Genomic DNA, 22898 nt, shown 5'->3' with positions numbered 1-22898 from the left:
TTATAGCAAAGACTCCTGCGGTAGCAATATCTTTTTGTCAAAATGGATAAGGCTGAGTAATAAGCTGAACAGCTTCCTAAAGAGTAAATCGATATGCGGGATCTAACTCAAGTTGTAGTCCAAGTTTTAAATTATAAATGATCGCAAAATGCAAGACACAGAAACTGACAAAAGTAACACTTGAGTCGCAAATAACCCTACTGTGATACTCCCAAGTTTTCCAAAATATAGTAAATAAAGATGTAAATGTGAGGTTTCTAAATTAAATTTTATTATTAAGTACTTCTCCTCCCCCTAATCTTACTTGAGAGTATTACTGCAGGAGGACAACGAAAAAAGGTGACTCTCAGTGACAAAAGAGATGCGTCATTGTCCCTTGGGGAAAACCAACCTTTCATTTGTTTGTTTGCTGCGATGAGTGCCCTAATGCTGTTTTCTGCACTAGTGAGCACATTTCACAACAAAGTCAAAGTGAATGACAAGAAAATGCACATCAGGACACAAGGTTACACTCCTGTGTAACCTTGTAAAAGCAGCACAATGAATATATATGTTTTTTCTCTTTTGCACAATCAATGGTTTTTTATCTTATCAAATGTGAGCAACTTGAGTTATCTTTTAGTCAGTATAAAAAAGGGTGGATATATGTATATGTATAACTGATTCACTTTGCTGTACAGCAGGAACGATCTTTCTGTACATGCTCAACCACAGGACCACAGAAGCTCATGGCTAGAAGGAAGTTGGAGGGATTTACTTGATACAGATTCTTGCCATGGACTGCTCATCAGAAGCAAGGCTATTTAACTTCTCAGACTACCTCTGTGCTTTTCATTTAATTTACAGAGTGGGGGCATGAGCAATTACCATTAAAATGGCTATAGGAGCCTTGATACTTTATCCAATTTCTTATTTGTTGAGATAAATATTTTTCTGTTAAACACAGAATTAGGGAAATAAAATTTTCTAAAAATAAAATTATAGAAACTTTCAGATTTTAGTTTATGGAAGAGACATGGAAGGAAAAATACACATAAAATTAAATGATGCTAAAAATAGGAGGAGTATGGTCACTGCAAGTTACAATCATCAATAATTGGATACTGCATCTAAATAAATGCAAAATTGATCAGTCTATTTAATCATAATAATGCCACTGTTCATCCATTTTTGTTCAGATGCAAGAAATATAATGGAAATATTTTATAAAGCTGCCTACTCTAAAACAAAAGTTGATGAAAAGCAAATACAATACTTCTTGAAAATCATATATGGGAGTTTAGAAATTGGAGGGTTAAGATGATTTCATTACAAGATATTTCACCCATAAGGGCTCCCATGGTACGGGGTCCAAGTTCTATAGTAAGACTCCTTGGTATTAGCAAAGGTAGCAAAATGAACATATATATTTTTTCTCTTTCGCACAATCAATGATTTTTTATCTTATCAAATGTGAGCAACTTGAATTATCTTTTAGTCAGTATAAAAAAGAGTGGATACATGTATATTTATAACTGATTCACTTCGCTGTACAGCAGAAACTAACACAACATTGTAAATCAACTATACTCCAATAAAAATTTGAAAACAAAACAAAAACACACAAAAAACCCCCAAAGAAAACCTCATGATTATACCTTATTTCTTGGATTTGATGCAATTTGCTCAACACATTATAACTTCTTTAAAATGCATATGAGGGCTTCCCAGGTGGCACAGTGGTTAAGAGTCCTCCTCCCAATGCAGGGGACACAGGTTCAAGCCCTGGTCCGGGAAGATCCCACATGCCGCAGAACAACTAAGCCCGTGCATCACAACTACTAAGCCTGTGTTGTAGAGCCTGCGAGCCACAACTATTGAGCCCACGTGCCACAACTACTGAAGCCTGCCTAGAGCCCATGCTCCGCAACAAGAGAGCCACCACGAGAAGGCTGCACACCACAACAAAGAGTAGCCCCCACTCACCACAACTAGAGAAAGCTGGTGCAGAAACAAGCCCCAACGCAACGAATAAATAAATAAATAAAATGCATCTGAGATGTTGTAGTATGAATGTTTGTTGTATAGATTAGACATTTTACATTTTTTGGTCATGCTTTCATTATATGTAATTATTTATATCAAGAAATATGATTTGATATTGAATCACTATGTTGTACTCCTGAAACCAACGTAATATTGTAAATCAACTATATTTCATTTAAGAAAAAAGAAATATGATTTGACCCATGGTCTGCCAAAACCTGTGGAACAATGATCCATGCTTTAATATACTTATAACAAGGAAGAAGGATAATGTGGTAAGTAGAAAGCATTTAGAACGAGACATATCTAATTGAATTCCAACTTTGCAAACCCTCTTTAGCTGTGCAACCATTGCTAATTAACCTCTATGAGCCTCAGTTTCCTTGTCAAACAATGATAATGTTTACAGACACTAATGGTAATGGGAACGGTAACATCAGAGACAAAATAAATGTGTGTAAAGTACCTAGAACATTGCCTGCCATGTTAAAACATATTAGTCCTCTTTTTTAATATATAGTAAGAAAAGGAAAAAACAACCGAAATCTTCCAGGCAGAGAACCTGTGCTAATAGATGGTCCCCCAAAAAGCAAGAGCTATATGGTTGTCTAAACTTGTGAAGGACCAAAGAGTCTAGAGGACTAGATTTCTGAACATCATCATAAGGCAGAAATGAGATTTAACTACCTCTTGGCCTGCCTAATACTTACATCCACAAAAAGAAGCCTTGCACGCTCTATTCTGGATGTAATCTCCAGAGTTTCCTTTGGGTAGCAGTGGTTTGTTTCTAGTTCTAAAGACAGAGGCTTAAATATGAAGCCAAAGAATAAGGCTCCTAGACCTGGGGCATGCCATCTGCCTAGCATTAAGCAAGAGTTGAAAGTCAGTTACAGAAGCAAAGTCATTTCTAATATGATTTATGTTCCATCCTTGAACGTGGCAGGAAGACTGCAAAAGATATTTGGAAGCCAATGCTTCCTCTGAATAAAGTAAACGAGTATATGCTAAGCCCCTCTCCCTGGACCATGCTGGCCTGTTAGAGAAGTTGCCAATGCGGAGTCTGTGAACTCTGGAGCAAACTGGCTATTCGGGATGAGAAACTATCTCCAGGCCAATAATCACTGCTACCGTCAATGTACAGAGCACAGTACAGCACTGGGGTCAGATGACAGATACCCAGGATACTGCTGAAAAACACATCCAGCTCAAAGCTGACAAGATAATCTGTTTCTGTGAGTGCAAAGCAGACTGGAATGCTGCAGCTATGACCTACTCAAGGAAAGAAAAAAGAAAATGCAACTCTCCAAGGGCTCCGGCTCAAGCTCTATATGCAGGCAAAACTCCAAGGGACTTCAAAGGGAGTGTTGCCTACGGCTGAGCGCTGGACCAAGCCCACCGGGGGTATCACTTCCATGATCATGTTGCCATCTACATTTCGTGAACTGGCAAATGCAAATATTTCAGATACAAGCTTAAAAGAATGAAAAAAGAAGTGTGAAAGAGCTTGGGGGGGTTGCTCGCAAAGAAACCTCAGAATTCCAGGAAAAGCATTTAATATCAGGAGCTTCATATATTCCAAAATTCCCAGGAGAGTAATTGGTTTGTGATCGTATTAAAAATAAAAGTTTTTTTTTTAATGGACACATATCGCACTCCAATATATCACATCACCACAAAAGAGTATACTTAAAAAATAATGTCCCAAAGTTAAATATTCTCAAAAAGGTCAGCAATATTTTTCTAATTGAAATAGAGACTATATTTTGTTGTTTTAACCATTTTAACATACGTGATTTGATTAATGTAGAGGAGCCAAAATGTAGCAGATATACTTACAGGAGGACCTATGGTCAGGGGAGGGTGGAAAGAATAAGAAAAAAGGAGAGATAAATTAGTGAATATACAAAATAGTAAAACTTAATAAAAGATTAGAGCATCATCATAATCATTAGCACAGTATGAGACATCAAAGTCACTTAAGAATTCAGTGACTCTTAGTCATTTTTTAGATCATGAACCTATTATAAGACCATATCAGGAAAATGCATTTACATCTCTGTGCACACAAAATTTTGCATAAAATTTCAAAGAATATTCCCTGAGGCCTGTTTATGCATTACTGAGAAGTTCATATATTTTAAGAAAAGACTGTCTAATTTATACACCTAAAAATTTAGATAAAGTATGAATTAGGAAGATCTTTAGTCATTTATGATGGACAGTTGTAGACAACTGATATATAACTTTCTTGAGTTTGGTAACATGGCTAAATCAGAAACGTAGTCATTATTTGTTCTAAGAATGTTTATCATTCAGTAGTATTGTCAATACATAAAAGATTAAGTCCTGATATTTATGTTTCTCTAAAACTATGTATTCTCATCAAAACACAGGCAAAGTCTAAGAAAATTTCAGTATTTCACATACCATATGCTCAATTAAAGCGTCAGTTCTCAGTAGCCAGGAAGTTGGGAATTGATTTTTACATTTTCTGTAAAACTGTATAAGTACAAAATTTTCACTTTTTTTCCTTAATCCTCTTTCTTTCTTTTGACACAGAGATCAATTCAGTGATTATCTGGGTCCACCAATGTTTTATCAATTCTTTTTCCTCGAAACAAATTTATAAAGTATCCTCTGTTATAAAACTTTGCATTCAACGAAAGGGATATCTATACAACTTTCCAATTATTTAGAGTGAATGAGATTTATAGATAACTTTTGATAATTATCTTAAAAGAACTAAGCAGCTACATTTTCATAAAAACTTACTTTGACAACATTTTTCCAAAAGGGAGAGGAAATGAGACAAAAAAAAAATTAGTCTGCCATCTGCTCTTTTTGTTATGTTAGTATTTCTACTGTTTTAACCCTTAGTAGATTGTTTTTAACATTAATAAATACTTGTAGAAAATGCTGGAAAATAACATTTCTTAGTACACTAAAATCAAACCTTAAATTACCTTCCTCTTATCTTGCAAGGAAGAATTGATGCCCTGTTAAGACCTCACATGTACACTTACATTTTCTGGAGTCTTAGACTTTATAAAACTAGTAAAACTATAAGTGAACACACTCATTTGAATATCTTGGTTTAAAAAAAAAGTTTTTATTTGACTTTGCATTTAGGGATTTGCCCTGAAAGCAAAAAAAGAATAAAAAAAAAAAAATCACTGACGTGGGTGTCAGAACAGTTGGTTTTGCTTGTAGTTCTGCTCATAAAAAGTTGCATGGCCTTGGCTGAACCACCTGACTGCTCTGGGCCGCCATTCCTCAACTATAAAATGAAAACTCTGGATTGATTACAAAGGGTCTTGTCATCACTAAAACTCTACGGTTATACAAGAGGAATAAAAATTCTCAAACTTTGAAAAGAATGAGAGTAAAAGCATGACAAAATTTTACCAGGTGGATAAAATAATAATAAGCTTTCCAAGACATGTGTCCCAGTGTCCCAAGGCAGATATTTCCGCAGAGAACCTGCACTGACTGACCACCTATGTAGATGGAAAGATGGGCGAGGCTGTCACACTGCGTGTGGCTAAGAAACCCTCCACTGTACACTGAAAAGGCAGATTTAACTTGACACAGTAAATAAGCCAAAATTGGGTGCCAAGGGTTAGTAAACTGTAATTGATAGTATTTTGCAAACTTATCCTTCCTACTGTTTGATGGAAATAAGAAGATAAAAAAAAAATTTAGGTGGAGCAGAGAAGATTTAAACATCACACACACGCGTGTGTGCACACATGCACGCAACATCCAACACAAAAACATAATCACTAATTAGGAGGAACAAATGTGAGAACCTAACCAGAACATGAATGACACAGAACAGCTGAAAGAGAGACTTACCAGATTCTCCTCTTCGGCCCCTCTTACCTCGTTTCCCTGGAGGGCCTGAAACACAAAGAACAATTTTTGGAATTTCGGGTTCCAAAATGGCTAGTAAATGATTTCTAAATATCTTACCACTGTTTTTAACTAACATGAAAAGGACCAGAGATTTGTAAAGCCCAACTGTGTCTCTGGCAGTTCAGCTTCATTTAGTTATAAAAGTTGTCCTAGATCTCTAACCGACTAGCGTTACTTAGAAACACTAAGACTCAGAATTTTTGTTCATCCTGCTTGGGTATCATCAATAAGAGAAGGGTTGCTAAGCATATTGGTCATGTTGAGATTTCATGTTTCTTAGGAAAGTTTCTTTTCAGAATTTCTCAGTATATTAATAATTAAAAGTACTAAGTACAAATGATTACAGTTTCTCATCGGTCAGGTTCATCATGCTTCTCTTGAAAATATTTAGTTGGCAGTTAGTTAAATGTGTATATTAATAGTGTAAATAATCTTTACAAATATTTCTATTTTATTAAACATGAATTTTCATGTTTTGGAATGTCTCTAATTAAGAGCCACCTGAGTTAAAATCGCAACCCTTTTCATTGGAAAATGTCTAGGTGGTAACTGTTGGTCTCATTTTTCTAAGGGGCTAGCTCATTATTGCCATTCAATAAATGTTTAGCCTTTATGATGATCTCATTTTAAAAGTGGAGAAAAGCTTTTTTTCAGTGAGTTGCCTATGAAGACCACCAAGCCAGTATGTGTCAGACTCGCACAAGCTTCTAGACGTCATGGCTTTGAAGCCATTATTCTCAATTATATAATTTTTGCCCTCATTTCCTTGGTTAGGAATAGCTCCCACTGAATTATGATCCCAGCAAATGGAAGAGAATAATTAGCCCACAATGAGTATTGAGGTCTTATAATATTTGCTGGAAGAAAGAGGCCAAGGAAAATACAGAACCGCCTGGTTTTTGAAGAATGAGTTGCAAAGTCGGACTGATGACTTATAAACTCTAGGAAGTTCAAGACATAAGAGCATAGACCTTGACACCTAGTTGACTCTTAATGTGATCCTGAGCTACCGACTTCCACATGGAAACACTATTGGGAGAAATAAAAACATCAGTGGGCCAGATTAGTTTCCCTGCAAGCCCTTACACAGAATAAGTTTGGCCATCTGTGTTTTGTAAGAGGTTAAAAACAAGCAAGCAACAAAGTCAACTGAAAATATTAGGAGAAGCAACTTTGTAGCAGAATCCAAAACTGTCATTCGAAACTTCAGATTTCTTTCTGCATTCTGGAATAAAGAGAGATTTTCATCACACTCAAGGTATTCTCAGTCAGACTGGGAGCAGAAGGAGAATCATATAAATGGGTAAATAAACCCAGTGGAATCCTAATAGGTATGAAAAATATACATTTATACACATACCCAAACACACACATACACAGATCTATATTGACAAATTCTAATATATAATATACAATGTCTTTTGGATTAGGAATCAGGTTTTTTATATTACAAAATTACTTTAAGTAAGAATTGTTTAGCAACTACTAGATACTTATGATGTCTGTGGTCTACACAGTAGGGACTGTAGGTCATGTGTAAGATGTATATCTGCTCTGAAGAAGCAAAGAAGTTGAAAAGATTAAAATAATACACATGAAAAATTTGTTAGTGGTATGTTATGAAGATGGCACAATGAGTTTGTGCTTTGATTTGTTCCTTCCACTTTAAACACATGGTCAATTATAAAAAGAGAAAAACATTTACAAGCATTTGTATTCAGAAAAGACAGGGGCACATCCAGAGGCCAGAAATGAACCAGAAATGCAAAGTGGAGAGCAGGGATAAACCACGAGCCTGCTTGGCCCTGGTTCTAGAAGTAGAAATGGTAGCCATGGGTTCTATCCGTGAAGAATAAAATGCTCAAAAGTTCTCCATCAGAATCAAACACTCCTTAAAGCTGGGGGCCTATAAATGCTGAAGAGAAGCTGAAAAAAAGACCCCTAGATCTCTGGCTTAAAGGCTGGGGAATATAGATATAACCTCTGAATCAGAAAATGAAGTGCCTGCTGGTTTGACGCCTGATTCTATGATATTCCAAACATAAACCTGGGACAGGAGTTCTGAAATGCCATTTTCAAGACAAGTCTTGTCTAGAAGGCTGGGAGGTCAGCTGAAGATGAACATAAAATGATTAGGTAAGAAAGGGTGAGTACAGAGGAAAGAAAGGCAGACACACAGAGAGAAAACTATACACATACAGACACACACACACATTCAAAACCTCCGATGCACAATGAATATAAAAATCAAAGTTCCAACATATATGAAGAAATCTAATGCTAAGAAAGGTAGCACTAAATAATAAGATCATGAATTCTTTCTAGGTAAAATTAATTAATTTTAAGAAACCATAAGACAAAGATTAATATGTTAAGTATGCCTTAAGGGATAAATGAAGAAGTAATATCCATTAAAGAGCAAGGGATATTAAATGCAAACAAGGAAAAAAAAGTGGATTTGAAAGAGAACCCTTTAGAAATCTTGAAAATGGACATTGAAATTAAAAAAAAAAGATAAATCAATTAATTGCTAGCCTGCATATGGCTGAAGAAAGAATAGACATGGAAGATGTAGAATGCAGCCCAGAGAGACAGATCCAATATTTATCTATGTATCTGACTATCCACTGTGGTCTGGATGTACATGTGTCCCACAAATCTACAGGTTGAAATTCTAACCCCCAAAGATGATGATTTTAGGAGTGGGGTCTTTGTGAGGTGCTTAAATCATGAAGTTGGAGCCCTCATGAATGGGGCTTATAAAAAACACCCCACAGAGACCATAGCCCCTTCCACTATGTGAGGACACAGTGAGAAGACACCAGCTATGAACCAGGAAGAGGGCCCTTACCCAAAGGCAAACATGCTGGCTCCTTGATCTTAGATGTCCTAGCCTCCCGAATTGTGAGAAATAAATTTCTGTTGTTTATAAGCCACCCAGCCTGTGATATTTTGTTATAGCAGCTCAAACATAATAAGACCCTATCATCTATCTATCTATATCTATCTATCTAACTATCTATCTATCTATCTTAAGAAGAAAACTTTTACTTACAAGAGAACTCAGAAGAATTGATAGAGAAGCCTTTGTTTAAGTGATAATAGATGAGAATATTCCAGAATTGAACTTGGGAAACCTGAGATTGAATCTATACTCCAAGTAAAAATAAATCACACTTAAACACAAAGAAGGAGAAAGTTAGAAATATTCAAAGATAAAGAGAAAATGTTAGGAAGTGCCAGAGGGAAGATTACAATGGAAGATACTTAAACTGACAGCTGTCTCATCCCACAACAAAGGCGCCAGAAGGGCCCAGACCTGTTTTATGCAAAGTCTTAGAAGCCTATATTTGTTTATTGGAGTTAGCTTATCACTTTCCTCCTGAAGAATATTCCTTTTAAGTAGTAGAATTTATCAAGTAAAAACAATAAATTACATAAATGTTTAAAAATAATTTAAAATGCACTTTAAAAAAGTATTTAAAAGTTATCAGATTATAAAAAATGATCAAAGAAGCAATGATATTTTTGAAGAAATCAAGAAACAAAGTTACGAGGGGATTTTCTGGCGGTCCAATGGTTAGGACTCGGCCCTTCCACTCAGCCCTTCCATGGGCCCGGGTTCGATCCTGGTTGGGGAACTAATACACTGCAAGCCGTGCCAAAAACAAAACAAAAAAACCCAAAAACAAAAAAACAAAGGACATGCCTGCTTTAAATATTCAATTTGAAGACATGAATCAAATGCTGTGGGAAATCTGCCTATTATATTGAGAGTTGAGAAAAAAAACAAAATCTAAGGAAACAAAAGATATTTGGTAAGACAAATATCTATTGAATACAACAAGGTTCCCCAAAGAATTTCATAATATTTGAGAGAAAAAAAATGAAGCTAAACTAAGTTATGAGAAGATGGGAATCTAAACTCTACTGGATTTACAAACAAAATACTAGATTTGAGAAGAGCATATTATAATTGCTATAAGAAACAGAAGACTGGAGTGAGTGTTATATTGAGCTTGCGAATGAATAAATTATACAAAACTTGCAGTAACACAGATTAAAGAGCTTGCTTACAAAGAAAATAAATAGAAGTTCTGAAGAAGTCTACTGTGCAGATGAGATAATATCACTTTTGAATTTAAAGGCGAAAATAATTTAAAAATGATATACATGGGATAAATTTGACAATGGACAGCTAGCAGAGCTGAAAAATTTTCACCAGAATGAAAAATAAGAAAAGACAAATAATAGTTGTTTCCCAGACAAAACCAATGTTAACAACAGTTAACAGCAGTTGAGAAAGATAGTGACCGTTTCTATCCCAAACTGAGTGATGAAGTGTCAGCCAGGCATGAAATGTAAGAACAAATATAGAAGCTGGAACCTGACTCTTATTCACAGAACTTGGCCAGATCCTTGCAGTAGAAATTCTAAGTGAATTTTCTCAGCAGAAAGACATGACTCTGCAAAAGAAACTGGTTCAAGAATATGAATGGGAGGAGAAAAAGCAGAAGCTATCAGCAACAGAGGAAGTGAAAACTGACAGAGAATTTATGAAATAATGAATAAATTATAGAAAACAGAGGAAGGCTATAAAACCAGATTGCTCTTCATGATAAGAAAATTCATGACAACTGATGCTGTTCATGCTTCAGCAAGAGTTTTTGCTTGAAAGATGGTGCAAACTGTCATCCTGAGATAGAAATTAGTAAAAATGAGCCATAATGGCAATGCTTTAAAGACCAGATGCAGATGTAGAGAACAGACTTGAGCACACGGGATTGGGGGTGAAGGGGAAGCTGGGACGAAGTGAGACAGTAGCATTGACATATATACACTACCAAATGTAAAATAGATAGCTAGTGGGAAGCTGCTGCATAACACAGGGAGATCAACTCGGTGATGGGTGATGACTTAGAGGGCTGGGATGGGGAGGGTGGGAAGGAGTCACAGGAGCGAGGGGGTATGGGGATATATGTATGGATGCAGCTGATTCACTTTGTTGTACAGCAAAAGCTGACACAATAGTGTAAGGCAATTATATTCCATTAAAGAGCTAAAAAAAAAAAAAAGTAAAAAATACAGACCAGTGTTGACAACCTCAACTGTAGACAAATCTAGGTCATCAAGTCACATCATAGCAAGGTGTCTTAAGCCAAGCCAGTTCTTTTGGCCCACAACTAATTCTGTTGGAGCACTCTATTTCTCACTAATGAGGTACCTACCTGTGATGAGGCTATTCTCTAGCGTTACAAATGTGCCTAGAAATAAACATATGCCTATATATAGGTCTTCCCATGGTCTTGGGGGTGGGTAGTTATCGCAGGTATCTAGAATACCCTTTTATGGTTTATCAGATAAATTACCAAATCCTGTCAATTCTCTTATGACTTGGGTCTGTTTACTCTTCTCCACTCCTGGTAGTATTTGAAGCTGAGCTTAAATATAACTTTTCTGGGTACTTTGAGAAGAGATTTTTTTTTTAACTGGAATTCTATCTGTATTTTAAAATGTTTTTACCTCTTATAAACATTTCCAATTAAACACACAGGAAGCATTCAAGAAAAGTTTCAGGATTTATAATTGGCTGGGTAGTTTGGTTTCTTTTTTACCTCTTGCTTTCTATTTCAACACACATTTCTGCTATGTCTGCTTTTTTTTGGAGAGAAGAAATAAGATGGACAAAGGGGAGAAATCAACTAAAAATGGATTAAAAACAAATATAAAAGCTGAAACCATAAAACTCCTAGAAGAAAACATAGGGGAAAGGTTCCTTGACGTTGGCCTTGCAATAATTTTTTGGATATGACACCAAAAGCACAAGCAAACAAAAGTAAAAATAAACAAGTGGGATTACATCAGACTAAAAAATCTCAACCTACATTCTGAAATATATAAGGAACTCCTACAACTCAATAGCAAAAAATCAAATAATCCAATTAAAAAATGAGCAAAGGACCTGAATAGACATCTTTCCAAAGAAGATGTACAAATGGCCAAGAGATATTTGAAAGGGTGCTCAACATCACGAATCATCAGATAGATGCAAATCAAAACCACAATGAAGTATCACCTTACACCTGTTAGGATGGTTACTAGTTAAAAAAAAAAAAGATAAGTGTTGGTGAGGGTGTAGTGAAAAGAGAACCCTGTTACACTGTTGGTGGGAATGTATGCTAGTGCAGTCACTATGGAAAAAGGTATGGAGGTTCCTCAAAAAATTAAAACTAGAACCACCATATGATCCAGAAATTCCACTTTTGAGTATTTATCCAAAGGAATTCAAGTCAGGATCTCAAAGAGATATCTGCAGTCCTATGTTCTTTGCAGCATTTTCCACAATAACCAAGATATGGAAACAACTTAAATGTCCATCAACAGATGAATGATGGATAAAGAAAATGTGGTATTTATATATACACCACATACGTATATATACCACATATATATATGGAATGGAAAATTATTTATCCTTAAAAAAGGAGGAAATCCTGCCATTTGCAACAACATGAATGGGCCTGAAGGATATTATGCTAAGCGAAATAAGTCAGAAACAGAAAGACAAACACTGTACAATCTCACTTATGGGTGGAATCTAAAACAGTCAAACTCATAGAGGCAGAGAATAGAATGGTTATTGCCCCGCGCTGGGGGGAAATGGAGAGGTGATGGTCAAGGAGTACAAAGTTTTAATTATGCAAGATAAATAAATTCTGGAGATCTACCATACAGCATAGTGCCTACAGCTAACAATACATTGCTAGAATTTGCTAAGAGGGTACATCTTATGTTGTATTCTCACCGCAAAATAATAATAATAATGGAGGGGGTGGGAGGTAACTTTGGAAGAGGATGGATTGTCTATGCCTTGATGATGGTGATGGTTTCACAGATGTATACTTATCCCAAGCTCATTGAGTTGTATACATTATATATATATATATATACACACACAGCTTTTTACATGTCAACACACACATGTATATATATATACACAGCTTTTTACATGTCAGTCATACTTCAATAAAACGGTTTAAATTAAAAGAAACAAAGGAAAGGTTCATGCGTTAGGTGATTGTGCTTAGGTCTATTGTCATAAAACCCTGAGAACGGAGAGAACTGTAGCCATCTCGTTACACAAATGACCTAATGGTTGCTAATGACACGAGTCTTTGGGGAATGAATTCCTGAAGTTCCATGAAGGAGGTAATGAACACATGTAAATGCACAAACTAAGGGCTCAATAAATATTAGCGCCCTCTTTTGCTTTATTTATATTCTCTTCTTATATTTAGTCCTTAAGTGATCATAATATATTTGAGCATTTGATAAGAAACGCTGAATATGGATGTGAAAAACTGTGAGAGATTAACACTACCTTCCAATTGTCATATTCAAAGAGGCAATTTAGTATAATAAAAAGAATATAAAACAAAGAGTTAAAAGACATAGGTTTACACTAATGAGTAACTTGAGCTAACTTCCAATTTACCTCTTTGACTTTGGCATGCCAAAGAATCTAACTAAATAGTACTAACTCTATCACGTTTATATGATTATCATGAGGGTGAAAACTGTAAACTGCTTTATATACATTATGTTAACTATTTATTTTTCATTATTGCAGCAAAGCTTATGAACTATTTCTATGCTATATTACTGTCATACTGTCAATAAAAATAGTAAGACTTCTAAACAATTCTACATATCTTAATAAAAAGCTAAAACTTCTTAGACAGAAGTTTCATCTCCAGTTTCATCTCCAGAAGCAGATTCTTTAAGGACATCGGAGAAAATATCATAAAATACCGCAAACAACAGTAAATATTACAAAAAGCAAATACAGTCGTCCCTTGGTATCCACAGGGGGAATTGGTTCCAGGACCCCCCTTGGATACCAAAATCTTTGAATGTTCAAGTTCCTTACATGAAATGGTATAGTATTTGCCTATAACCCACGCACATCCTCCTGCATACTTTAAATCAGCTCTAGATCACTTTTAGTACATAATACAATGTAAATACTATGTAAATAGTCACCAGTGTATGGCAACTTCAAGTTTCGCTTTTTGGAAGTTTCTGGAATTTTTTTTCCCCGATCTTTTCCATCCATGATTGGTTGAAGCCACAGAACCCGTGGATCAAAGGGCCAGCTATACTCTTATCCACAGTTCTGGAGGCAGAAAAATGGATATGTTAAGGCAAAGGAAAGAGCAGGCGGCTGAGCTTGTGGTCAGGCAGGGAAAGAGTGAATAAGAAGCAGTGAGCACATAGAGAAGCCTCAGGGGGGCAGATAAATGCTGGGGTATGGAGGCCTAGAGGAGAAATGTGTGCAAAGCTAGGATGCCCCTCTGCCCCAACTAGTCCCAGGAATACGCCTCCAACAGCTGCAGATGGCCCTGGGGAGTGAGGAACCTGTCTGGGCACAGAGGAGACCGCGGATCATCCTTTCTGAACCATCCATCCTCCCCCATCATTCAGTTACTTCAGAAGGCTAAACCAGGTTTACCTTCAGATCTGCTGGATTAACCTTACAAGGAGGCACAGTTGAATTTCAGAGCCTTCCCCAAAGTCCTCCCACCTGCTTACTTGCTTAATGCCTGAAATTCTTTAAACACAGACCAAAGCTTTGCATTCCACAATTAGAAGTAAAAGGCTTAAGCAGCAAATGCCTGGTAGAAGTAGAATATTAGCTAAAATTTATTTTCTCCATACTCATAAAATGTCTGTACTAAAACATCCCCAGGAGGTGATACAGCCCAAAGGTTTTCACCCTGTGCTTCATACCGGCTACGAGAGCAGCTCCAATTTGCCATATTGAATTGAAACCATTCGCAGTGAAAGTTTGTTGGCTAAAACGAGTTTATAAATCACATTCTTGCAAACGTAAAATGAAAGCCAGGAGAGGTGAAAACAACCTGCGGAAGGTCCCACACAGCAGACACCAGCTTCCTGATTCCAAGCTCACTGCTCTTTGACTCACCACATCGCCCCTCCTTTTTGAACTCACACTGCACGCAAGTTCCTGAGAGACTAGACACAACCAGGGCAAACTTCCCAAACTGCTTCATTTTACCAATGGCCTGTCTCATATTCTCAAAACACGGCTACTTAGGCAGATGTGTTATTACTTGCTACAGTCTCCCACTAGACTGTAAGCTCTTGCGGGTAGGGATTCCCTTGTTCATCCTTCTGTCTCTAGTGACTGGCACAGGCTTAGCACTTGATGAACTTTTAAAGAAATTCGGCCTATGAGCTATTTGATGCATGCCAACCTTCTTTCATACCACATTAATTTTTCAGAGAAATAATTTTTCTTATTCAGTAGATTTATTTCCTAGATATTTTAAACCAGCATGTACTCCACTACACATAACACAGGTTAGTTTGTTTTAAATATCTTTTATGTGTGTGTTTTTGTTTCAAATTTCCTCAGGTTTCTAATCTCTATGGAATGTCAGTTTATAAAAGAAAGTTAATCATAATAAATAATAGGTAATAATTTGAGTTTACAATAGCCAAACTCTATAACTCTCACTTAGGAATAGTTTCCAGATACACAGTACATATACTATATATGTACTTATTTTAAAGGCAATGAGTTCAATTGAAAAGTTGTAAAAGTATTTCCCCTTTTCTAAACAACACAAGAGACCTACTAACAAAAGTTTCAGGGATTCTGTTCTTACAAGTTATCAGAGTAATAAAAAATATAAAAATGAAGCATTTGTTAGCAAAAATAGTTCCTTAGTATTTTAGTTATAAACAACAAATACGAAGTTGCAGAATTTTTATTTTCATACGCTAACCAGGCCATATCATAATTTTAATAGGCTATGAATATCTATAATGTACTGGCATCCAAAGATTAGTAACTAAATCTTTAGTTGCTTTGTCAAATTCTATAGGGGATTTTTAAAAAATCAAATAAAAATACCAAATCTTTAAGGTAACTTTATGAATATTCTTTTCATAAACAGGCTTATTTTCTAGCTTTCATATAAGGAACATTTTGACAATTCCAAGTAAAAAGAAACAAAGTATGTGCAGAAAATGTGTTCAATTAATGAGGATAAAACAATGTGACTCACGGAAGGCACAAAAAGAGAAAAAGTGGCTATTAAGTTTAAGTACAATAACAGTGTACACATTAGGCCACTTAAAGCCAACTAGTGGATATGTACATGCGCACTGCTTTAAAAGTAAAACGCAAAAGGTACATACCTTGTTTTACTGGGCTTCACTTTATTGTCCTTCACAAATACTACATTTTTTACAATTTATACTTTTGTGGCAACCCTGTGTCAAGCAAGTCTATCAGCGCTATTTTTTCAAAAGCATTTGCTCACTTCCTGTCTCTGTGTCACATTTTGGTAATTCTTGCAAGATTTCAACCTTTTTCATTATTATTATGTTTGCTGTGGTGATGTATCGTCAGTGATTTTTAATGTTACTACTATGACTCATTTTTTGAAGCCTCAGATAATGGTTAGCATTTTTGAGCAAAAAAATTTTTAAATTAAAGTGTATACTTTTTTTAGACAATATTGTTGCATACTTAATAGACTACAGTATGGTACAAACATGACTTTTATATGCACTGGGAAGCCAACACATTCATGTGACTAGCTTTATGTGATATTTGCTTTGTTGTGGAGATCTGGAACTGAACCCACAATATCTCTGAGGCATGCCTGTACTTCTTTGAGGTAGTAGCCAAAATGGTTAATGGCCACTAGTTCAGAAGAAAATGGGCTACTTATTCTAGAATATACTGCTCATTAGGAAAGTCTTTAAGCAAAAAGGCATACCCTTCTGGCAGAGTATGTTTTTACTTTCTCATGAAATACATTGAGAGCAGGACTCTTGTTTTACCTATTTCTATATGTGTCCAATTTTAAATAAAGGGAAGTTTTAACAATTGTGATTAAAATATTTTAAATAAATCAAAGTAATTTAGTTTGGAATTGTGGTGACTCTAACTCTTGACATTACTTGATCATTAGGGTTATTTTTAAGTTGGTTGAGTTTCTACTCTTTGTGGAGATAGGCCAATAGGCCTCCTAAACCTTCTCCTTCCCAGTTATCTCACTGTAACTTCAGTTCTTGCTTGTGCTAGGCTTAAATGAAGCATTTCAAGTTTACCCAAGAATTAATTGATATTTTTAAATTTTATAAGTATGGGTAAATGACTGTATTGATGAGATAGAGACTCTCACAAGAACATACTAGAAAACGACTGCACTTAAACAATAAAAGAAAGGGATTTCCAAACTGAGTGCAGTGAAACATTTTCTGAGCTTTGTGTAGATGCTTTGTTTCCGGAAATGGAATTCCAGCAAGTGAGGAGTTGTCTTTATTGCTGTTTTCAATATTTAGATAATATAGTGGAATATTCAATAGAAACTGTTCAAGACTACAAATAACTGGTGTTGCAGTTCATTGACTGTAATGAGGTCTGATGTGGCACAGTTGTTATTTCTATCATTCTTCTCCCACACATAAAGTGTTTCATTATTATGGTACTAGAATGTTTTACCCCATGATCCTACAGGGGATTTGTCATGACAGCTTTTAAAAAAAATCTCTACTTGCAGGGGAGGGAGGTGCAAGATGTCAGAGAGTAGGGGTTGGGAAATAGGAAAGATGTGTTGTTTCTTTGTGAGATTATATGCTACAAAATGAGTGATTATTATGCATACAGTGTCATATATTAACATGAAAAAAAAGTTCAGTTCCCCAGCTTGCAAAAAAATGTAAATGAGCTCTCTAGAGTCCATGTTTCCAATGGAATGTAGAATGGTAAAGAGATCTTTTAAAGATAAAGAGAATTTTTAACAGAAAAAAATAACAAGATCAATGGATGAATGTTGTTTGTCACATGCTCAATAAATTAAATAATGTTAATTCTTAATTTATCAGCGATTGAAACAATCTTCCTCACGGGAAATGGAAAAGAAAGCAGGCTAATGGAAACCGGGATTTGTTTTCGCTAATGGCTTTGCAATGTCGCAAGCTTTTGCCAAATAGCTGATGGATGACTTAAACACAGCAGCAGTACATACACCAACACACACATGTAAATGGCCCACATGTCTTTAAGCTGGTGCTGAATTAATTATCGATGTCTATTGCCAAAATTAGTCACCAATAAGAAAAATAATCATAACAGAACTAGCTTAACACTGAAAATTAGTGACAGTGAGTAAACAAAAAGTCAAGATGAAACCATCAAAGTAGGAGTAGGAATACTCCAGAGGGAAAGAGCAACATGGAGGTCTGGACCTGATGAAACAAGCATGAAGGCACAGTGTACTAAAGCAACGAGAACAAGAGAGAGAATAAGAGGCTGTCCATGGAAGTCAGCAAACCTGATGACCACATGGTGCCATGGGAAAAAAAAACCCCACAGAATACTTGGACATAATAAAAAGGAAAATGATGACGGTTAATATTGACGAGTGTTCATCACCCATCTGGCACTGCCCATGCATTGTTCCATTTATTTATACTAATTATGTGATCGCAATACAATTTTGGAAGGTGATGATATTGAGACGTTAAGTGACCTGCTCAACATCACACATCTAGTAAGTGGTGGATTAGAGATTTATACCCAGAGAGTCTGACTCCTAAATTGTGAATTCTAAAACTAAAGACAGGCTAGGTTACCAACCACACTATGGTTCATTCTATTTTTTGATATAAACACAGAGAGCTGCCATTAAGGAAAAGAGGAGTTTTACATAAACTCAGAAAGAGCAGGTTCATGAGTATTTCGGAAAGCTTCTGTTTACAATCCCAATTTATAAGCTTATTTTTGGCTTCTCATTTTATATGTAAAATAACCATGAGAAATCACCGGCCAAAAGCTGATAAACTTTTATTTTATAAAACTGAAAAAGAACCATTCTCTCTCCATACACTGAAAACATTCATAGTTAACCTAGTGGAATGTGAGAGCATGTATTTATGTATATGCTCAGTTAATATACTCCTACACAATGCCTGCCAGTTTTTTCTTTTTTATTGATGGTAAGAACACTTAACGTGAGATCTATCCTCTTAACAAAATTTTAAATATACAATACCATATTGTTAACTGTAGCATGCACATCAGTTTTAACAAGTCTTTTACATATAAGTGTTTATAATGAGACAAATAAGAAAAATATTGATTTTTAGAAATAAGGGATAAGTATCTATCTTGTTCACTATTTTGTTCTCAGTACCTGGCACATAATTAAATGTTAGTTAAATGGATGACTATGTTTTTTAAAAGATGAAATAACAATAACTGTTTTGTAATATTTCTTCTGGTTAAAAAACAAAAATATAGCAAAGTATAATTTTTTAAATCAGCTTGTAATAAACAAGACAACAGGCCCAAAATGGAGTTGCTTGTACTAAACCCCACATCACTGAATCGAGACAATTATAGTTTTGGTCTCTCCCAGAAATGGAATCTTTAACCAGTCAATCAGGAATAGCCTGATTAGCACTAGTTAGGTAATCTGCCTGATAGACCTCTGTCATCCCCTAAAAGAAAGTAAACTTGCAATAACCAACCTGCTTTTTTGCCTATAACTTCCTTGTATAGCATACAGTATAACTTCCTTGTTACTACTCCCATCTGCCTATAAAAGTTTTCATTTTGTACAGTTCCTCAGAGCTCCTTTCTATCTACTAGATGGGTTGCTGCCTGATTCATGAATTGTTGAACAAAGCCAATAAACATCTTTAAAATGTACTGGGTTGGATTTTGTTTATTAATATGCCATGGTGACATATGTTTGAACCTGACCATGCAATACACTAGTTGTGTGACTTTAGACAGATTAACCTTGTACAACCTGTTTCTTCATCTACAAAACATAGAGAATATCTACTTCAGATAGCTTGGGTCTTTGCTCTTCAGCTCTCAATTCTTACTGGTTTCTCTCAAATCCATCTGCATACAAGTACTGGGGTAATTACTTGAATATATTTTCATTGTGCAATTCTCCTGATCAATAAGCTTCCACATAAATATGGAAGGAAGTATACTGGCCCAAAAGACAAGGTTTTCCCACCAGTGAAACTGAGTAGGACCCTGCAGGGCCCTCCTGGGTACAAAAGCCCCTCTGTGGCTCCCATTTCTTATTTGTAGGACAAAGGCTTTAGTCTCCTAAGCCTTCCCTGAGTACCAAAGAGCAGACTCAAGCAGTCAGTAATTAGGAAAGTAAGGGAATGCAGAAAAAAAGGAAAAGCAAATAGTTCAGTGACAAAACAGTCTGAGTTCCTCCTCAAGGAATATACATAACAATCTGACACGTAGTTTCGAGTTGTTCTGCGGAAACTAAGACCCCCCCCCCACCCCCCCCCCCACCATCCACTGACTTAGGTGGAGGATGGCAACAGCATGCTGACCACAAGCACTAGACCCCAGACTGGTTGGAACCAGGTTGATAATTAAGAGTCCCAAAACCTCACTGTGATACCTCACCACCAATCAATCAGAAGAAAATCCACAAGCTGCAAGTCCCACCCCAAATGTTGCCTTTGAAAACCTTCCCTGAAAGCCACCTGAGAGTTCAGGTCTTTTGAGCATGAGCTACCCATTCTCCTTGCATGGCAGCCTGCAATAAATGCTGTACTTTCTTTCACCACAACCCGGTGTAAGTGGAGCAGCTTTGCTATGTGGTGGGTGAGCAGATCCCAAGTTCTGCTCAGCAACACTAGGAAGACCCAGTCCCACTAAGACTCAACCCCAAGTCTCCGCCCTACACAAGAGTCTCCTTTGCCCAGTCCCCAGTCTTTCATCATTCTTGTTATCTCCTTTTTTAAATTTAATTTCAAGAAGACATAAGACTATCCTTTTCCCCTATCATATATTTGGACCATTGTTCTCCTCCAATCTTTTTTCCAACATAGCCATGAATTGATTCTGTTGTGATATAAATTCTGCCTTCCTGCAATATCACTACAATATCAGCTTGCAATATCAGCTTAATAATCATTTTAACAGAGTTAAGTAAAAGTACACAATTCTTTTACCAGTATTCTTGGTCTCCTAAATAGCAATAGGAATGGCATTTCATACTTCATACTGTAGCTGAAGGAGGAGCTGTTATTTGCCTATATAAGGAACTAATTTGCTCAGTGCTGTGATGTATATGAAATGTCATGCATATGAAAAGTGCTCTACAAAAATGTCAAATTATCTTGTTAAACTAACTGAGAACAAAATGCAGTGCAGGTTAGGATAATGGTTGGCCTCTCACAGAAATGCTAATATAGGTGATCTTCACCAGAAAATCAAGTCCCATTTGGCCATTAAAAAAGATGCTTGAAATCTCCCAACTACCCCACAGAGTTTCATTGCCTCCTTCAAGATAAACACAGTTGTTTCCTTGCAGTTAAATCTCAGATTCATCCTGATAAGAAAATTCCCTAGAATACAAAAATGTTATGGGCAGATTTCTATGAATAAAATGTTTCCCCATATGATTTCATAATAATTCTGGCACTTTACCACCGCTATTTTCATCACACGGCAAGCAAACATTTTCCAATGAAACTGTGGAAGGGCCAGTCCAAGACATACGATTTTAACTTTGGAAGTTGTTTCTTTTCCATGCTGTATATGAACTAATATAAAGCTAAAAAAATAGAAAGGCTTTTATTTTGGTAGACACACACTCTTAGGGCCTTAAATAACAAAGAAAACATATACCAAAATCTTATTGGCTTTCTATCTGGCATCTTTTGTTCTAATCAAGATGGGAACCTCAAACACACCAAGGTTGGGATGTGTGTCAGAGGCCAATAAGTAATATGTCTAAGACTAACTACAAATGCCAATTATCCTTAAAGGACTTATGAAAGACCCTTGATAAAGTAGACCAGGAACTCTGGAACTATTAATGGTGAAATTTCAAGAGTTACAACTTTAGGTTATGAGGAAGAGGGTAATTTCAAAGTAAAATTTGAGTTCTTTTCTTTTGCAACTTGCTCTCACAAGAGCTTTTCATAAAATAGAACAGTTTTAAAATATGGCATTTTATTACGATACCAGGTAACATTAGACAGGAAACTTCAAGGAAAATATTGACTGTAGTAAGTACGGAAGGAGCCACAATGCTCAGAAGGGGAATAGGTACTATGAAATCTATTTTATGCTCTTTAGTAAAATGACTCATATTTTTAATGCACCAATAGCTGGGTTCATTAGGTGTCTTTCAAAACACAAAAGAAGGTGTACTGAATAAGACAATTGTGCAATATGATTAAAATAAATTTCTCATACAAAGAGCTTTGTGCAAAATTTTCAACAGAATAAATTTTCATTTATAGTGATTCTCCATATCTATATGTGAATGTGAACAAAAATAAGGAAATTAGGATCTTAATCAGTTTTGACACTACCTATATTCCATCCACATGCATATTTGTGAATATGTATGATTTGATCAAGTCATACATCATTAATCACTCTCCATATTCAGCCTCCTCATTACACAATCATCAGTAAGAAATTCTTAAGTTCTACTGGTAAGCTTTGAAGTTAGTTGTTAATATTCAAGGTGTAAAAGGTGTCCTATAAATAAAATAAATCCTGTAGATACCTGATTGAGTTTGGTTTTTCTCTGAATATTTCATTCTGAGATAAAAGTGGGCATATCTAACACAGTTTTTGAGTTTTAAAATATTCCAAGTCAAAGAATAGGCAAGAATGCCTTATGCTATCAGCACCGTGTATGTATGATTTCTTCCTGACAAGAGCTTGTGATCTTGTTAGACATACAAGGCCTAAAACAAAAACAAAACAATAACAATTAAAGAATAATATTTGCCAGCATATAATACAGTGTTGTACTGTATATGGCATTGGTTATAACACGGAAGCTCAGAGAAGAGAATCAAGAGAAGCATCTCATATGGGGATATGTGTATAAAAACAGTTGATTGAACCT

General features: G+C 35.8%; 1 protein-coding gene across 1 annotated transcript in view; it reads right to left on the bottom strand.

The window, feature by feature from the left end:
- Nucleotides 1–22898, bottom strand: part of COL25A1 (collagen type XXV alpha 1 chain) — a 438835-nt gene that overhangs the window by 189396 nt on the left and 226541 nt on the right. Inside the window, exons 3-4 of the mRNA XM_057705935.1 lie at nt 5881–5925; nt 3862–3869 (exon numbers count right to left, since the gene is read on the bottom strand). Coding sequence (XP_057561918.1) covers nt 3862–3869; nt 5881–5925 — 53 coding nt within the window. The remainder of the gene's footprint in view (nt 1–3861; nt 3870–5880; nt 5926–22898) is intronic.

This window comes from Hippopotamus amphibius, chromosome 13 (genome assembly GCF_030028045.1).
Source record: "Hippopotamus amphibius kiboko isolate mHipAmp2 chromosome 13, mHipAmp2.hap2, whole genome shotgun sequence".
NCBI classification, from domain to species: domain Eukaryota; kingdom Metazoa; phylum Chordata; class Mammalia; order Artiodactyla; family Hippopotamidae; genus Hippopotamus; species Hippopotamus amphibius.
This window is presented reverse-complemented; position numbering and strand designations above follow the sequence as displayed.